The sequence below is a fragment of the Uranotaenia lowii genome, chromosome 1 (assembly GCF_029784155.1).
Source record: "Uranotaenia lowii strain MFRU-FL chromosome 1, ASM2978415v1, whole genome shotgun sequence".
NCBI classification, from domain to species: domain Eukaryota; kingdom Metazoa; phylum Arthropoda; class Insecta; order Diptera; family Culicidae; genus Uranotaenia; species Uranotaenia lowii.
The window spans coordinates 145712019-145732429 of record NC_073691.1 but is presented as its reverse complement, the minus strand read 5'-3'; the positions used below and the strand labels follow the sequence as shown (position 1 = coordinate 145732429).

At 37.4% G+C, this 20411-nt stretch overlaps 2 protein-coding genes across 6 annotated transcripts in view; both read left to right on the top strand.

Moving 5' to 3' along the window:
• The window catches only part of LOC129740405 (protein phosphatase PP2A 55 kDa regulatory subunit), a 195261-nt gene that overhangs the window by 93694 nt on the left and 81156 nt on the right, over nucleotides 1-20411 (top strand). For 3 of the 5 annotated variants that reach the window (XM_055732059.1, XM_055732060.1, XM_055732061.1), the window contains one exon: nucleotides 7757-8059. In XM_055732059.1, the coding sequence (XP_055588034.1) occupies nucleotides 7757-8059 (303 nt within the window). Of the gene's footprint in view, nucleotides 1-7756; nucleotides 8060-19822; nucleotides 20127-20411 lie in introns of those variants that run through there. The other 2 variants (XM_055732065.1, XM_055732064.1) reach the window with 1 other exon arrangement.
• Nucleotides 4871-5920, top strand: LOC129740407 (uncharacterized). Its single transcript, XM_055732068.1, has 3 exons — nucleotides 4871-5239; nucleotides 5329-5584; nucleotides 5647-5920. The coding sequence occupies exons 1-3, from the start codon at nucleotides 5225-5227 to the stop codon at nucleotides 5688-5690; spliced, it is 315 nt and encodes a 104-aa protein (XP_055588043.1). The 5' UTR covers nucleotides 4871-5224; the 3' UTR covers nucleotides 5691-5920.

Genomic DNA, 20411 nt, shown 5'->3' with positions numbered 1-20411 from the left:
CAGCGATCGTGGACCTCGAAATGTTTGTTATTATAATATGTTTTGGAACAAGCAATGCATACATTTTCTACAACCATGCACTTCGGGTTTTACGGTTTAAGGTGGATGTGAGTAGTTAATCAAGTTAAGTTAAGTTAAGTTAAGTTTCGTGGGCTAGCTTGTACGTTTGTTCTCTGTGGTTTTAGCTAGCGCAATATTTAAGCGTGGCCTATTGGTAGCGATTGTCACAATGAAGGTCGGGGTTCGATCCCGAAGTTTTATTTTTAATAATTGATTTGATTTTTTGATTGAAAGAAACCGCAATTTGTCGAGTTTGAGATCCGATCAGGCGCGCGGCATTATCGCGGCACCAAGAGAAGATGTTGCCGACAACGAGATTGGATCATAGCAGGCAGTGACAGATTTGAACACGGAAAATTAAAAAAAGGTAAAATTTACCTTTTTGCGAGGTGAATTTTTTCCACCCCTCTTTCGAGTTAAATTTTACCTTTTTTTCATTCACCTAGCAAAAATGTAAATTATACCTTTTTTCAATTCACCTAGCAAAAAGGTAAATTTTACCTTTTTCGCATTCACCTAGCAAAATAGTAAATAATACCGTTTTCCCATTTACTGATTTAAAAGGTAAATGCTGGTTGGTTTGATTGGTTTCTTCAATAAGAATTAAAAAAATACAAAATTCTATCAAAAATTATATTTATTGGAGATAAATAGGGACTGGTAATTCGGCTTCGCGTTCTTCCGAGCCGCCATGGCCGCTGAATACTCCTGCGTTGCGTACATTCATGACCTCCTCTGTTTCCGGCTGGAGGATGACGTGGAATACACCTATAAGCTCTATGGCTCGATCTGAAACAAATGCAATGTATTATGACGAGAACCAGTACAACAAAATGATATCTAAGAAAACACTTACCATTCTATTCCGATTTTCACATAATATGCACAAAGCAAAACTTGTTCCTTAATGACAAAACAGCTTAACCTCAATAAACGGGTTCGGCGAATAGTCACTTTTTTTCGAGAAGAATTGTACCGTTTTGTTTAGCTCAATCCAGGTCAACTTCACCTCGCTACGAGGTAAGTTTTACCTTATTTGGTTTTACCTTTTTTTCTAGGTGAATTATACTTTTTTATTCAGCTCAATCCAGGTCAACTTCACCTCGCTACGAGGTAAGTTTTACCTTATTTGGTTTTACCTTTTTCCTCGGTGAATTGTACCTTTTTTCCAACCTTGATTCAGGTAAATTTTACCTCGCTGTGAGGTGAGTTTCACCTCGAAGAGGTAGAAGCTACCTTTTTGGCTTTCACGATCGTTTACCTTGGCTATCTCGGTAAATTTTACCTTTTTATTATTTTCCGTGAATAAAATTTTCACATTAGTACGTCAGAGAGAGAGAGAGAGGAAAATTTATACGTGATTTTTGCTTGTACCAATAATCGAAGAGTTTTTTGTAAAAATACTATTTTCCTATCACGGTCCAAAATTTAAACTAACCCTAGCGGAAACCTCCGGAAGCGACAGGTAAAACCCGTTAGATTGCTCGGCCAGTAGAGTCCGAGATTTAATAGAAGAAGATAATAGAACTGTTGCCTCTTGGGTGAAATAGAAAATTAGGTTAAGGGACAAAGTTTCGAAAGACAGCTGTAGCGAGAGACAGATTTAAGTAGAGAGAGAATTTTTTGCTCATTTAACAATTTTTGAAAGCTGAATAAAATGATTACTGGAAGCTGAATAGAAGGTCACTAAGACTTTTTTTGGAACTTTAAATAATAATAATAATAATAATATTTATTAAAGAGCTTCTAACCTTGGGAGGTCATTCGGATCTGAATTGGAACTTAAAAGTATAATATAAAAGTGATGAAGCAAAAAACAAAGTGGCACCACGATACGATACCCCACCCTCCCCTACTAATAAGAACTTAAATTTTGAGCTGCATAAAACGTACCTCAGGTTAATGAAGGGGTAAAGTAAGCTTCCTCGTACCCGTTTTATGGAACTTTCGGGTATTTGGGATGTCTATCTAGTATTAATCCATACTTACAATCACAGTTTTGTTTTACTGTCAACTGTATTAAACAAAATTTAGATTTGAGCCGATTTTGAATATGTTAGGAATAGCTTATCTTAACCTGTTAAACTCATATACCTGTTGCTTAAAATAATCCTTAATCAATATATATAATTGGTTTTGTTCGGTCTGGTTTAATGTTATGCTCACTGTAAAACGCGCGTGGCAATCGTCATGACCATGAATGAATTGGCAGTCAACTCTTTGTTGGAAGTTTCACAACGATACGTCACCACATTGCAAGACTGAAACGTCTATTTACATACCCAATGCGATGCGCAAGTTGTTGCACCTCGACCTCGGTTAATTTACGCTTGACATTCTGGGACCGGACGTGTGTTTCTACTATGCGAATTCCTTATGCGTATAAATCTGTCAGGTTCACGCGCTACCATAAACGACACCCGGTAGATAAACTTCAGCTTTGTATACAATAGTGAAGACTTATTAAAATAATCATCCTGGTCGCTAGAAGTTGTAAAAAAGATTAATAGATCAAGATCATGTGTACAGAAATAGTTGCAAATTAAGTTACAACTTCTGTTAAATAACTGTTACACGTTTTAACAACTTTTTATTTAACCTAATAGGTTTTTTATTAGCAATCTGTCATATTGCGTTGTTTGAACAAATTTATTTACAAGTGAGATTTATAGAGGAAAACACATTAAAACCCTAACCCCGTTGACCCACAGAGAATCGCGTGGGCTATCGCGTAAAAGATAAATGACTGATCTCTCGAAGCTCCCATGAGAGATGCGAGTCAGTCAATATTATAAATCCCCGTGTTTCGCAGACAGAAATATAAAAACGTCAACGAGCTACAAGCGTCGTCATGCGTTTTGCTTTTACAGGAGAAAAAGTAGGGAGATAACCGGATGGTGAAGTCTTTCTATAGAGAACCGGCGCGTGTGCATTAATTCGTCCCATCAACGAACGTTCGGAAACGTCAACAACAATGAACATCTTTCATATGTGCGCACAATAACACAGCCGCTTAATATTGCTCACAGTGCACTAACTTTAAAAACGCTCGTGCGGTGCAATATTCCAATTAATATACTTCCTTACAAAGAGTTGACCTACCCGTGAGTTTAACTTTAGAAACCACGTCGCGACGTCTGTCTATGTAAAGGGACGAGTTTACGTGAATCGACGTTCGTAATTTTTCGTTTCTGTTCGACGTGACACAATTGTGCGGTGCCTCTAATAAAAACCACAAATTCCATACTTCTGGATGAAAGATATCTTTAGTAAACTTTTCTTTCTGTATCAAAGAATCATAATATTCTACTTTGACAAGAAACTTCTGATATCTTTTAAGCTTTAAGCGAGTTTATTCCTTAAAGGCCAAATCCCTGTTTGAGTTAAACAAAGGCCGCCGACCGTGATGTAGTGGGTAGCGTTTAAGTCTTATATATAAGCCAACGATCATGATATCAAATCAAGGTACTGGTAGAGTACTTTTCCGCTAACAATTGGTTTTAACATAACCTCGAAAAGTGTGCGCCTACAGAAAACATAAACACAGCCCTCATCTGTGATTCCGGCCCAGACCTTCTACGATGCAGATTTCTGTAGCCTTCAGTGCGTTGGCATTGGTTCGTGATCTATATGGCAACTAAAATTTATCGTTCTTATTTTTCCCGTAACCCTTTTCTGATGAATGGTTTATTGATAGTAAACGTGTCCAGTCCACGATGAAATTGCCACACACAAAATTGATTCGCAAAATTCGAGTTTTCATCCGATATCTTCAGTTCCTCGACTGTTTTCACTACCTCGCCCAGTACTTCTCGATGGGTCGGAGCTCCGGAGTGTTGGGAAGGTTGAATATTTTCGGCACGAAATTGAGCTTATTGTCCGCATACCACTTCAGCACGTCCTCGGAGTAGTGGCATGAGGCCAAATCCGGCCAGAAGATTGTTGGGACGTTGTGGGCCTTCAGGAGAGTAAGCAGCCGCTTCTGGAGGCACTCTTTCATGTACACCTGTCCGTTCATCATGTCCTGGGTCACGAAAGGTGCACTCCGCTTCCCATACGTGCAGATGACTTGCCAAACCAGGAATTTATTCGCAAATTTGGACATCTTCTGAGTGCGGACATGCTCCGAAACGCTGGACTTATCTTTGGCCGTTAAAAACAGGTTGCCGGAGATCTGTTTGAAATCGGCCTTCACATATGTTTCGTCGTCCATGATGAAAAAGCATTTAACTTTCGTCAGCATGTTGAAGTACAACTTCCTGGCATGGGTTTTGGCGGACTCGTTCTGCTTCTCGTCGCGATTAGGGGCGTTTTGTACCTTGAACGTTCGAAGTCCAGCCTTAGATTTGGCCTTCTGGACAAAACTTTGGCTTAGGTGCAGCTTCTTAGCCACAACCCGAACGGAGGCGTTCGGGTTTCGGTTGAAGGCCCCACTACGCGCTTGTGATTTTTGGTGGAATACAAAATCAGTTGATCCGGAGAAATCCGTAGAGTTGGACGTGCTGCTTTTCACTGCTTACTGATCATTTCTCACTTTCAACATTATCGTGACTGATCGAACCGACCAGATTCTCTTCGCTCGAATCCATTCTTTCACTTCACTAGAAAACACAGCTCACTCAAGAGCTTTATCAATAGACTGACTCACATAAAAAACGTATTCATAATTTTCCGATACTCTTTCCCATTCTCTCGAATCATCAAGAGCTCAATGCTCATTATCGGAGCATTTTCTATAATTTCTTATTATTCTTAAAGTAAGACTCGCTCAATAAGGTCAAAACTTATGTTAGGGCATCCGCAGCAATCGCGAGTAAAGTGAAAATGCTCACGAGTTTGATCACTTCTATACCGCACCGGGGGTTAGTATGAAGGTGAGCAAAATAGGGCCGTTGCCGTCGGGACCGACAAAATCACCAAATTTGCTCACTAGAAAGGGGCGAGAGCAAACATGCACTGAAAAAATTCTACCGTTTTAAGCAGAATTAAACAAACGACGTTGCAGCGTGTAGATGTTTGTTGATTTCTTTTTAAGAAAAGAATTGTATGAAAATCAAAATTGAGGATGGATTCATTTTTGGAATAACCAGTTGAATTCGCAATTTCGATACAGTTTTCCGTGTTAAAAGTTCAATTTATCCAAGAATTGAACGAGAAAGTGCAAATGCTGGTTTTGGTGGTGAGTAATTTATTTTGTATTTTATTGTTTTGGACTTTTTTCTACCTTTGAATATTGATAACATTTTTTCCTTTCTCACTCTATTTCAGATAAACAAACTCGAAGCATCGTATTTTGTGACCAAAAATGGTTGTTTAACAAAACTAGAAGAGCCGTTAGGTGGACGAAATGGGCAAGAGGAAATTACCCTGGCTGATGTGCTATTCTATGTGGCAGTGCTGAGTGAGTTTCCGTTGCCGGATGAACAACCTTGCATCGAAGTTCCGTTGTTTCCTTCGAAAAAAGCAATGGGGTCTGACTGGAATTTCCAAAAACATCAAGCAAGCGATGACACATGCGAATTTGGTAATAAAAATTGAATCTTCTCATTCCTTGGCGTTTTCTAAACAAAAATTCATTTCTTTCAGATTCAACTTCTGAACGAATTACAAAAGTATGCTGCTCTGTATAACATAGCAGTGCTATCCGGGGCTAACTTAGCCCCGGAAGTACTACCAGAGGAAGACATCCGATGCCTTTCCCGGGGAAGTTAAAGTTGAAGAAAGATCAGAGTTAAGTTAGTTTTGACAGGCAAATCCATCAACATTTTTGCCGTGCTAGACGAACTAAAGAACATTAAATCGAGTGACCTCCAGTCGTTGTTTAGGTTAGTTTTTTCTATATAGAAAAATTATGTTAATTCGAATGACAGTAGCAAAAGCAAGAATTTTATTCCTTTTCCCAGGATGCACGACGTTATAAGATTTTCTTTACGATGACCTCTGTCCTACTTTAAATCTTTAAATGTATGATTGATTGGCGATTGTGTGTGAGTGCTCATGGAAAAAAGATTACAATAGAATTGAAACTAAAGGTTTATGATTGTTATTTTATTACGTATGCAATTAAGCTAACTTTCGACATATTAGACTATACCGGTAAAGGCTTTTTTCTTTTCGATGAAACAAGAAAGCCGATTACAAAACGAAAAAAAAACTTCATTGTGAACAATTTATTTAAAAGATTTAACATGGTACGGTTCTTTTGGGGCTCTAAAATCGTCAACCTACTTTTCAACGGCGCTTATCAAATTGAAACGTAGAGGAGCACGTCCCGTCGACATGAGATTGATTAACTCCTGGCTACCATTGGTTCCATGTATCAGAAGTTCCTTTCACTGAGAACGCTCTCCAGACGCTTCACTAGCAGGACGTTGTACAGAAGCATCAACACCATACACTCGTCCGTCAGTACATGGAAGTTGCCGGCGTAGAACTTTTCCACATCTTCGATCTGCTCCAGTTCCGTAACGGCTAGCCTCTCTTGAAATATCTCTCGTATAGACAGGGTTCATCGGAAACGTCCCAGGACCACGATTTCCCACCGCCACTGAAACTTGTTCCATGATTCTGACCGACCGAAGCCTCGAAACCCTGCTTGATTTCCACCTCATTAGGTGGGAGATTCTCCAGGGCGGCCACCATCTCGCCATCGCCGTCAGCTTCCTGGATCAGAATGTTTGCAGCAGCTACCGTGGACAGGGGACGAAATCGATTTACAATCCGACTGATAGCCTGTATGAATAACGTTTTGCACCGAGGTTTCCATCGGGCATCAGGATCTTTAGCAGAATACGTTTGAAATTCAAGCGAAAAATCTCACGACTCAGAAAATGTACTCGGTCCGTATTTTAATTCTTGATCAAATTTCTCTTTCCTTTTTTCTCAGTGCAATGCGGAATGTAGAATAATATTATGCTACCGCCCGGTGCGCGGAAGAGTGAGTATACCAAAACCGGTCCCCTGAAATGAGCAAAACCGGTCCCCGTATACTCCCGTATTGGTGCGTTTGCTCTTACAACTTAATCTTACATTTCATTATCCTTTTCACAATTGTTCTTTCAAATTATTAACTCTGAACTCTGAATATCAATATTCTCTATACACGTCTTATTTTGCACTGTTCACCTCTCAGACACCTTCACTTCTCACTCCTCTCTTCTCAATTTTCATTTCTCACTTCCCATTTCTCACGTCTCACTGCTCATATCTTAAATCTCACTTCTTACTGCTCACTTCTCAATTCTTACTTCCAACTTCTCACCTCATGGCTCAGGTCTCTTGTCTAAGAACTCAGGTCTCAAGTCTTCGGTTCAAATCTCTAGTCTCAGGTCTCATGCCTTATGTTTCAGGTCTCATGCCTTATGTCTCAGGTGTCAGGTCTCATATGCCTCAGGTCTTATATCTCAAGCCTCAAGTCTTTTGTCTAAGGACTCAGGTATCAGATCTTATATATGTCTCTGGTTCATGTCTCACGTCTCAGCCAGCTTATAATCAAGAGAGAGTTCCCATGCATCTAGGAAAATAGGAAGAACGCTAGGAATTTTTTTCTCTACTACAAAACCGTATCCGAATCCGAACCGTAACCGAATCAGACCTCGTAGTCCAATTTGAACAGGATAGAAAAATAAAAATATTTATTGAAGCGAATAAAATGTATTTTTATTTCTTGATGTTTTTCTCTTCTTCTCTGTTTCAGCCAAAGTTCAAACTAGCATAAGGCAGACATCATCATCGCTGGGTCGATGGGGACGATCAACCGTTACATCCAGTCCGGTGTCGATCCCGACCAGCGGATGCGTAGGAGGAGGAGGAGTGGCAGATAGTAGTGATTTAGTTGGCGGCGTGTCGCCGGGAGGAAGCCCACCTCTCAGTCCGAACTCGCCGCCACCGATTCCCCCTAGACCTGTGATACGGCAGTCCAGCTTCACCAAAATCGGATACATGATCAACACCGCCGTCAATGGGACCAAGAAACAGTTCATCAGCAGCAGCAGTGCCGGTAGGTGAAACTTTATTGAAATTATCTTAATTCGAGAAGGAAAACCGAACAATAAATCAATCAAATATTTTTAACTGAATCTGAAAAAGTAAGTGCATATTTCTCACAGTATTAAAAACGGGCAGCACTGGTATTTCGATACGAGCACTTTGAACCAATCCGTATAACAGTTCTATCAGACATTCGCAACACTCGCAAATCTACGGTGGCGCTAATGATGCGCCCGCATTAGATTCGGTGCTGCGTGATAATTTGTTTCAATGTAATACCGTATTCGTTTTCACCACCCGAAAGTGTTGCACCATCCACGCTGAAAACGAGCATGAATCGAGTTTTGCACTCACCTTTGTAGGTGTGCGTGAAATCGGCAGTGTCAACAAAAACCATCAAGCTGTCAAAAATCCATTACAGCTGTTATTTGTTTTCGTTTAACTTCGAAAATTGAAATGAAATTTACTTTGGTTGATCATTGTCTTTTAAACAATATGAAAATTTTAGCATGAATTTATATATTATGTTGAATTGTTAAGATTTCAGATTTATTTTGCTTAGTAGATTCGCCTCTGGCTCTGATGAACTGCAATACCGGCTGATTCTGGGCGGTCTATGTTTGCTGCTGCTAGACTGCAGTTACCCCAGCTTGAAGGTTCCGGTATTTTGAACGTTTATTTCTCGCAAATCTCATCTTCGTTCGAGTACCTATTTCCATTTAAGATTACAAAAAAAAAATTTTGGAACTCGGATCGCGGATGTCGGGGAAGAAAATTTTGCTAACAGACCGAAACGAACGAAATTCAAGCTCCCAATGCGGGTGTAGTATCGAACTACCGTTTTTGAAGGGCAACGGGTGGGAATCCGGTACTTGGCGCAACCGAGCATCGTCATCCTGAGGCACAGCTCGAAGCTGGCTGGTAGCAGAGTAGCTTCGATGCAGCTGAACGCTTCTTGCTGTGAAGACCAACTTATAGGACCCTCCCGAACAAGAATACTTTTCGGTTTGGGCGATTCCACCAGATCTTTGGGTTGGCCTTTTTGCACTCGGATTTGCTGCTCTTTTTCGGCATCGCCTGGAACCGATTGCAGCAAGCCTTCTGGACACATTTCTTCTTGGGAGCGTTGTTTGCTTTGGAACGTGCCATCCAGGTGAAATTCTCCGCCTCTGTTGGAAACGACACTGGTATTGAATCCGGAACAAGTTTCCGTTCTTCGGGATAATAAAGAGAAAAAAACAGCTCGAACGCAATTTTTGCGGTATAGAAATAAACCAACCAGCTGATATTTGTTTACATCGGGAAGCACGTGTTGTCAAAATTCATGATAGTATTGGTGAGAGCGCAAGCAACACCAAATATTTTCAGAGTGTTCCACCGTCCACTTTATGGTGCACTACCAGTGCACTACTCATCGTGAAAACGAGCATGAAAACGATAAAAAGTGCACTACCGGTAGTGCACCGGTGCACCACCACTTGAAAACGAATTCTCTATAAGGCTCCTGGCAGGACACTTTGCACTGTTACACTGACGGTTTTTTAGGGAAAAGTGACACTGAATGTTAATTTCTCTTGAGAAATTAAATAAAAAACATTGCACTAACTTAACGAGCCTATAGTAAACAAAGAGACGAAATGTCACGATTGGAATTTTTGGATTTTCTGTCAGTTTCATTCCAATCGAGCAAAACCAAGCAGTCTTAAAGGCAGACCTACAGCAGGGTTGCAAGCACATTATTTCAAAAGGGATCAGATTGCGCTTCTTTGTTTACTATAGTTTCTTTACACTAACTAAGGAAGAATAATCCTGTTTATTAAATTCCAATTAAAAACTACCGATTTGCGACGTATTCCTCCTGCATGAGGAATCGAAATCCCTAATAACATTTTGAAAAAAAAATTTAAATTAAATTTGTAATTTTATTTACTTTAACGCAGCCTGGTGGTTACAAATAGCTTTTATTAAGCTTAAAATCGCTGTCTCATTGGATGAATCGTTGAATTCCACAGATATCTCCGAATATACCTCTGACCATACTGTCTGGACACTTGATTTCGTTTGTTGGATAATATTTCCAGCAGTACGCAATATCGATTCTAGAGTGCGCATCGATCGCTTTTGATGAAATGCTATCCCAGTTGGAAAAAGCCACCCAACTTTTAAGGAAAAATAGGCAATTTCGGGCTGAACAGGTAATTTTTCTTTACAGAGCATTTTTTTGTCAAATTTTGCAGGTTCCATACTGACGGTAGGTGGAAAAATTACTAACTCCTTACTTCATTTTCCCGCGCAGATGCTCCGGAGCATAGGGCCGTGGTAAAAGACCTCTACTGTTGACGATATGGAGCCAGCGTCTTCACTTGATCCCAGTCAAGACTCTCGTCGACAGTTCGTATTTCGGCGGCTAGGCTTCCCCGCCACGAGTTTCTGGGTCTGTCTCTTCTTCGATGTCCTTCTGGATTCCGTTCAATCACCTCTCTGCAAATCTCGTTCTCATCTCTTCGCAGCGTGTGCCCAATCCATCTCCACTTACGTTACCGCATCTCGATTTCTAGCGTCCTTTGATGACACCGGCGATGTAGTTCTTCATTTGAGATCCAGTTGCCAGGCCACCAAGCGCGAGTGAAATTCCGCAGGCAGCCAAATACTTTCAGTTTTCGCGTCGTTACCGCATATGTGCACCAAGTTTCGCACTCGTACAGCAATACAGATTTGACGTGATTCGAATTTTCGTTCGTAGGGACCCGAATAGAAAAGTATCGTGAAAAAACTATGAATTCCATTTTCACACTATCGTGGATTTCATGGTTAATACAATCAATATCAATGTTTATGAAACCTTGAACGCATTGTCAAATTCATCGTTTTCGACAGTGAAATTCATGGTTTTGACAAAATTTACCATGAAAAAAGGGGGTTGTTAAGCAACTTAACAATGAAAAAATCAACTTTTTTCCATACATTTCAGAACACAAAACTATAAAGTAGATGGTTATTACATCTTCCAATTTTCAACAAGAAAACCATGGTATTCATTTTACATCTCTCGCGTGAGCTTTCATTACGTCGAATGAAACAAAATTTGAAAAACTGAGATATTCACTAAAAAAGCTTCATTATAACATTATCTACCTATATGATTGATAAAACAATCAATTTAAACCCTTTTAATGTATAAAATTAAAGACTTTCAAAATGACGAATGAAACAAAACCTTGCTCAAAGATAGTAGATATAAAGATACCCAGCTCTTGACATTTTTCATATAAATTCCAACAGACATTCTTTCTACAAACATCAGCACCACCTGCTGACGGAAAAGGTCAACATTTCTCACAAATTGTGTTTAAAGATACGAGCGTGCAGATCATGATGCACTCTGATATGTTTTCAATAAATTTAAAATTATTCAAAATGCACTCTGAAGTAATTTGATTAAATTTTGCAGAAACAAATGCTACTGACTCAGTAAAATTGAGCTAACCGCATTCAGATTCATCGATTGTGAAAAAACTCAAACTTAAACAGTTAAAATAATAATGAAAACATTAACGTTCACAATGTTTTTAATTAGATTATTTATATCAGCAATGAATAAAAAAAGTGTATAAAAAAAATGATAATTTAAGAATACTTTACAATTTATAATTTAAGAACATAGTGAAAAGTTGAATTTCAAGCCAGTCTCAGTGTTTAAAACTTCTTAAGATTTTATTGTTTGATTCCCTCAATGTGATAACATTCCTACGGTTAAATCAGAGGAATCGAAATTAAAATATCTTAGGAGGTTTTAAGACCAGTTCAAAATTCATCTTTCAACTATTTTTAGTTACAGGCTAGAGAAGATTATTTATTTTCACCTGAGGTGTACCGCTACCTTTATTTACTCTGTTAAATTTGTACATAGAACTAAATTTAGCTAAATGGCCTGCAAGAAAAAAGTTAGAAAAAACACAATACTGAAAGTGCTGCATGATAGAAACAGCTGGATCAACTTATAAAACTGTGGCATTTTACTTTATCTGAAGTGTCGTGTTAAATTTTGAAGAATATTATTTTATTATTAATTTTGTTAATTTTGCAAATTTTGAGTCTTCTTCAAAGTGAAACAATCATGCTGATATATATTTTTTTTTTTTTTGGAAATTTGAATATTGTGCAATCTTTTGCTGTCACAAAAAGCGGTTAGCCTAGTACCTAATTTCAATAGGTACTGATTTGAAATATAGCACAAATGTCACAATCCACAGATCTAAAGTGTGCAGTCCCATTTTGTGGCTGCGCATAAAATAATCCACACCCTCATTTCTGACACTGGAGATTTGTGAGTGCACAAATTAGTTATTGTTAATGGGACTTTTGATTGCTGTGCTTAATAACTCTCAATTGAGTACATGTGTCCCACCGTGTGATAAAAACTGATTAACATGAGTTTTTTCTGCTAACAGTGTTCACTGCAGCGGTGTCATATATACAGATTTTTCTGTATTATACAGATTTTTCAACGTCAATACAGATAAGATACAGATACAGATTTTTATACAGATTTTTGAACATTAATACAGATTTATACAGATTTTTTATAAAATCTAAATCAATTGTTGATGAAACGGTTTCCACGGGCTAACTGAGCTAAATCTTTTTAAACCTTTATCTTCCGAACTGCAGTATACTGCAAATGCTTGCAACAGCACATATAATTTATCCAGACCATTAACTTCTACAAGTAAGCTTTTGTGAAGACTATAACCATAATTTATTATAGGTTAGTAGGAGCTTTAATAGTCTCTTTTTCTCTACAGCATAACTTTATTGTTTTAACGGCGAATGATAGCCCCCCAAACAGAGTACACAAATTTTGATAATAAAATCAGTATAAAATCTCTTCTCCTTAAGGGCCGTCCATAAATGATGTCACGCGTTAGGGGGGGAGGGGGGGTTTCGATTTTTGTGACAATTTGTGACATGGGGGGAGGGGGGGTCTGCTTGAGCGTGACATCACTTATCATTATCAGCAAAACAATAACAAATAATTTTATCCTAAACTCAATAAAACAATACTTGCACCATTCATTTAATGAATAATACTCACGTAATCACTTTTGGTAAATTTTACGAGCATAAGAAAGTACACAAGAACACTTTCACTGCAACACTCAGGAAAGTCTGTTCCACTAAAATTGTGGCAAAACGTGAACAGAATTGCTTGGCTATTCTAACCTGTGGAAAAGATTTGGATTGCGAATGGATTGAAGAAGAGGAACTAGATTTGGATGGTTTCAACATCGTCGCTGATACTGCAGCTACTGCCTCGACTTTCCCGGCTATTGATATGGAAAATCATTAACATAATCCTTGGACTCATGATTGAAATGTGTTTTAAGCAGTGATTAAAGGCTTGTTAAAAGTGGGTAACCTTTTTTTCAATTCTTTAAATATAACCGATGAATTTAAAAAAGCAACATTTTTAATCAAATTTCTAAAATTTTAATCCAGGGAGGGGGGGGGGGGGGGTGTTAGGAAAACGTGACGTAATACAAAAGGGGGGTAACGGAATTTGTGACAATATGTGACAGAGGGGGGAGGGGGGGTAAATTTTTTCCAAATTTTGCGTGACATCATTAATGGACAGCCCCTAAGTTTGATATCTATAAAGTAGGGTGATATTTAAGATTATCACATAAAAAGAAAAATATTGAGAATCATATAGAAAATTCTTATTTCAGATTCAATAAGGTTTGCATCGTCAGTTTTTTAATTCAAAACTCTTTAACTGAATAAAGTAGGAGAACACTTTGAATTTTAAAACAAATTCATTTCTTATACGATATGCAGTTATTTTTTTTTTAAGCCAGCCCACTTATTGAAACCAGTTTTAGTTCATAAATACAGGAAAAAATCAGGCGTGATGTTTCTTAGACGAAACTTTTCATAGTTAGTCCTAAATGTGCTAAGGATTTAAAAATTAGATTTACAATTTTTATCGATAACACATGACAGAAAATTTCAAGCAATATGAGAGTAATATAAGCTCTTATTTAAGATATAAATACTAAAAATAGTTTGAAAAATGCATTCAATAAATTTATGTGCTGGCAAAACTACATGACAAAGATATAAAAAAAAATTGTTTCAATTTAGTTATCGATTTTCTCGAGGACCGCGAGTAATTTTGACTTTGGAGGAAAAAGTGATAAAAGTTTCCGTTTTGTCATTTTTGTTCCAATTCAACAAAAAATGGAAATTTTGAACTAAATTTAATGAACAAAATAAATCTTTCATAATTCTTGAGGCACCAGTCAAAACGTTTTGTAGACTTCGGCAAGGTTGGGAATAAAGTTAAAATCCTAAATATCAAATTCTGAAAAACTTTTTTGAATGATGCCAGACTTATTATTTAGATATTATTTAATTTTTTAAAGCGTTGTGTTTCTGAAACTAAAATATCTAAGCAAGATTGATTGAATGAAAGACAACAGAAAGGTTTACAATCTGTTGTACGTATTCATGTAGGTTTATTTTTGGGTTAAAAAAAAATATTAAAATTTCTTTTTGAAATTGATTGATTTGAATTAAGGAACCCAAAATCTTCCAAAATTAATTAGGTATTAAAACATAGGAAACATAAATGACTTTCCCTTGTGTAACTTTCAATCATAACATGAATTCTATTTTCGTACTTTAATATACATTTTTGAATTTTAAGATTTTAGAAACAAGTTTGGGAAAATTTAGAAATATTTAAGAAAAAAAAACTTAGCAATCTAGATCAGAGATGAGCAATTCGCGGCCCTCGAGACCCCAATGTGCGGCCCGCGAGCCTTTCCGAATTGAATTATTTTCGCAATTTTTGCCTGCGGTAGTTCGTTAGATATCATAAAATACCAGCCTATAAACCAGAAATAGTTGATACGGCGAAGACTTGTTAAGTATGTAATTTACGTGTTTCTGTTTGCATTTATCCCTCAATCATTCATATTGGGGACTTTTTCCAGAAATGTAACATTCAATGTGTTTTTCAAAGGGATAAGTGCAATATCATTGTCAGAAATGAAATATTGGAGTTTATTCTTATTTAAATTAAAATTTTCCCAATTTTTCTTGAGCGTTTTTAAATTCAAAATTGATAACTAAATGAAAGTCGGCAAACGCAAATTAAAAAAATTTGCAGAATATTTATGAGCACATAATGATGATTTTCATATTTTTGTCAAAGATAAAGTTGTATGATAAATTAACTCAGAAGAAATTTTTTTTGAAAACATTATTATTATTAAAAAATGCTAATTTCGTTAGTAATTGAATTAAAACTCAGCATGAAAAGTGCCGGAAAAATAATTTACATTCATGATAAAACCTTGTATTGTAATTTTGTATTTGATTCAAAAAATCTGTGGAAATGTTCTCTGATGTTAAACCAAACGTTGACAAATTCAGTCTTTTCACTTGGTAAATAACAATTCGTATCCAAAACGTTAAGATATTTTCTTCAACAGGCCTTCGAAATCTTTTCCCAATAGAACTAAAGTTTAAAAAATAAAATCTATTAAAAAATACTAAAAAACAATCAAGAATGTAGACTCTCCTAAAATTTGCTTGGGAATCTGTGAAATTTTTGTTATTCCCAGGATTTCAGCAAATTTGGTTGACACGTTATATTAAAAATGTTTTTCGCGGATTGCAGGAAAAAAATTCAGGGCTTCGTAGGGCCAATTTAAACTGTGGATTTTTTTTTGAAAATACGTACAGAAAACCGAAATTTAGATCAGTGAATTTGAACCACAAAAATAAAAAAAAATTGTCTCTAGTTTTTTAGTTATTGCTGTGATAAAAATACATAGCTCCAGAAGACTTTTAAAAAAAAGTAATGATCTAGCAAATCTTTTTCTTATTATCTATAGAGTTCGATAAATGATTGACGAGTTTTATTTCATATTAGCGCGGCCCGCCGAGAATATTTTGAAATAAAACTGGCCCGTTGGTTCAAAAGGTTTCTCGCCCCTGCTCAAGATAAAGTTCAATTAATGAAATAAATTGTCAATTTGTGAATAATGAATACGTTAAAACCATCAATACTGATTTCCAAATAGTATATTAAGCAATAAGCTTACATAGGAAACAATAATATAAGTTTTTGGTCGTTAAAGTTCAAATACAGATAAATACAGATTTATTCATGAGACCGATACAGATTTTTAAAAAAACCATCTGACAACCCTGGTTCACTGTGTTTTAGTTGCATTTCTGCCGTCATATTTGATGGTGGCGCTTATTTTTTTTGTCTCCCGGTTTTCATAAGAGTTGGGAATCTTTATATAAACTATTTTTGCCTTGCTTGCCCATTTCAATGTTGCTTACGTCCCTTCTTCCAAACGGCGAATGTGCAGAGGAAGAAAAACCTAGCACATTCGCTATGGATTCCATGAGCAAACAGTGTATACAGGTAGAGGTAATCAGAATATCAACCAGGCAATACTATTTCAGATTCTTGTTTTCAGGCGTTCTTAAATCGATACCCAAGGCTTTCGAAAGCTGTATAATAATGCAGCAAGGAAAAGAAACCGAACAGCAGCAGTAGCAGCAAACCTAACAACTAACAGCAGCAGGCTGATCGGCAGCAGCCTGCTGCTGTTAGTCACCCAATCACCCGATTCACACTTTTATTACGCATTCACTAATAAATTTACCGCTACACTCGATAACTCACTAAGTTAACATTCACTATGCCGAAAAAAAATTAAAAATTTACCGGTAATTGCCTCAGAAACATTTGGGCGTAAGTGCAAGTTGAACGAATCAAAGGACGAATGAGACAAATTTCCCCTCCAGCTAATCGGCAACAGAAAGCTGATCAGCAGCAGCGAGTTGGTTTGATCGATGTCGCGCCTGATTCACACATTTCATTATGCTTTTACTCATCAATTTACCGCTACACCACTTATTAAACAGCCACTATGCCGAGAAAATTGAAAATTTTCCATAGTATTTACATCAGAAACATTTGGGCGTATGTGCAAGTTGAACGAATCAAAGGACGAAAGAAAAGAGACGAATGAAACAAATTTCCCCTCCAAACGACGAATGTGTTCAGACGTATGAACGATTTATGTTTGAATATGTCGTATGTTCCTATATGATTGAAAAAAGGCCCTAAAAATTGCAAAAAATTAAATTCATAATGTGGAATATATGACACAATTAGTTTCCATGAATATTGCGTATTTTTTGAAGGGTTATCGGCGAAGGAATAAAAATAGGATTTGAAAAACACTTTTCAAATTTCAGAAGCGTTTTTCTCGGTTCGGTGTTTCTGTTTCATTCGACGTAATGAAAGCTCACGCGAGATCTATTGTTTGGACGCTGAAACAAAAATTTCTGTTCATGGTTAGTTTATGGTGAGATTTCTGTATTGATTTTTTGTCATGTCATCATTTTTTGATTAATTTTAAAAATAAAAACTAATGGTTTGAATTCTATTTCATTATATTTAATTAACCGGTTCTCAATATTTACTCACACTTTTCACTACCCGGATATTCATACTTTTGATTCTATAGTAGGGGCATTCCGACCGTCCCGAAATGATACATCCAAGTACAGCCCAAATCCGATGCTCCCAGAAAAGTTTTTGCGAACCGGATCCTTCATTGCAGTCAATATTTTTCCCTGAAAATAAAATTATAAGAGTCATGCACTGTTCCTAGTTTAAATTAAAGTTGAAACTTACCATTGTTTTGTATATAATTGTGTGCATTCGGACAATTTTTTACCAAAAAATGCATCACATCACGTGTTCAGAAGTTGAAAATTTTAACAATGTCAACAAACCGCACACGCTCATTTTGGAGTCCAACCAACTGAGTAAAACCTACAGTGAAACATTATGTATTTACCATGTATATCAAAGTCATCGTCTTATTTACGGTGATTTCACAATCCAATGCAAATTTTACCTTTTTGAGAGATTTAGATTTTACTTTATATTTCATTGTTAAAACGAATATTATTGTTTATTAACTGTATAACCATAGTCTTGGCTATTCGGGGATATCTGACGTAAGCACCAGATGATCGATGTCTTTCCTGGTACTACCATGTCGTACTTGAAGCTTATATTTTTGGATATTTTCCAGATTATTTTTCACGCAAACTCAACACCACTGTTATTGGGTTGGCAAAAGCACTCCGAGTCTTTCATCGGAATAACACTCATCCGAATCTTGCATCGGAAATACGAATGTTTCGAGTCTTGTATCGAAATATAAACATTCTTCCGAGTCTTTTATTCGTTTCGGTTTATGATCATAAGATAACCTGTAAACATCACCTGTAAACATCACCATTCCGAGTCTTCCATCGGATGACCGCTCAATCACTTCTTGATTCAACGCAACAAATCAATCAAAAGTTCTGCCCGAGTCTTTCATCGGTGTTAATCAATCATATGTAATTATTGCGAGTCTTTCATCGAAATTATCAAACGCCATTTAATTCGAGTCTTTCATCGAATCAATCACCCCTAAAGAGCCTGTAATAAAAACAAAAGAGACGCAATCTGATCCTTTTAACAATAAATCATCTAGCAACCCCGCTTTCATTTGAGCGCAGCACTGCTTTGCTTCAAACTTCACATGACTTCAATTTTTTGTTGCGTTTACTTTTTTTCGCAAGTGGTTTTTGATCTAGTCTGCTGTTTTACCAAGCTTTTTTTTGGTATTGTCATCAATTAAAAAAAGTGCAATCATGGAGTGTTTGGCAACAAAATTGTTCTAACAAAACCTGCCCCGGATTTAAAAATATATTTTTCTTCCGGTTCCCGACTGAGACAAAAAGAAAACGGGAGAAATTACTCGCATTCTGCCATCTTTCGGGGTTTTCTTTACTGGAATCCGCAACTTTCATTGGTAAACTTTCCATTTCGACTCCGCTGATCCGGGAACATCTTGTGCAGTCAATGAAAATTCAAAATAAAAAAAATATCCTAAATATTTATCATTAAATAAAATCATAACTTACCAATTAAGTACCAAGAAATAAATCCTTGAGAATCTAGCTTGTAATTGAAATAGAGCATTCAAAAACTGTGTTTGGTTACCCTTTGTTTACAGGTATGAATGATAATACTTTCGCTACCGCCGCTTTCGCAATTCCAAATTTTCCAGTTTGACAAGTCTTTTGCTCGATTGGAATGACACTGACAGGAAATCGAAAATTCCAATCGTGACATTTCGTCTCTTTTGTTTATAGAGGCTCGTTAATCACCCCGAGTCTTTCATCGGTGTCATTTATCCAACATCCAGCGCGAGTCTTTCATCGTCATTAAATTTGCACTCGTTCCGAATCTTTATTCGAATTGGTGCTGCGTTCACTATTTTTATAGGTTTCAACAACTTACCAAGCGTAGGTTTGACGAACTCTAAATTTATTCTAGTTTTTCAATATTAAAAAAATCGAAATGTTTTGCCAGAATAAATCTACATGAACTAAAAAAAAAAGTTTTGAATAAAATGCGTAACTGTTATAATTATTTCTGGCATCCCGGGTAGCGCGTGTGTTTTCCGCAAACTGTCAACCGCGTGTTCGCGCATTTTTTTCTCCGCCCGAAAATGCGATGGCAAAACGTCAAAGTGCGATTGTACCACTACACCCCCACAGAGAATGGGCCGCCTCGCGATGTTTTCGAGAATGTGTTTGTGATGGCCATGGCACCACGGCAGGAAAACATGTCCAGCAGCGGACGGTGAATTTCGGTCGGTCGGTGTACATATTCGAGTGTTGGTGGTCGTCGGCAGAAAAGGCAGCTAGCTAGCTAATCGGAAAAAGGTAGTCCGTCATCGTCATCCATTGCCCGCCGTCGTCGTTTCTCGTTCGCCGTCGCCGTTTGTCGATAATCTTTGGTTGATTTTTTTTTCTTCAATTTCCTGGCACAGATCGTGCGGTCCTAATTTGATCCGTTTGTTCCCCCTAAAGGAAGTGTGATCAGTTTGTGGTTGAAAAAGTTTTCCTTCTCGGTAAAAGTCGACCGGTTTCGGGTTCATCCGGGAGTGTTTTGGAGCAGCGAGTGATTGTCGCGTGTGAGTTTTTGCGTCTTGTGTTGCGAATTTTTCGCTGAAAGAAAAAGGCCCCGGAGTTTATGGTCCAATCCCGTTCCTCCCCGTTTTCTCGCATCCTTTTTGCGAGGACCTCAAAAATGTATAAATCCAACGTTACATATCTCACTGGGAAATGTTTCATCCTGCTTTCGTTATCTTCGGTACAGGGAGATGAGCTACAGGATTTCAGGAACAAAAAATGTGCACCTGGAACGCGTTGCTTATTTGGGGGGAATACGTCCAAGTTCTGGTGCTGAAAATTCACGC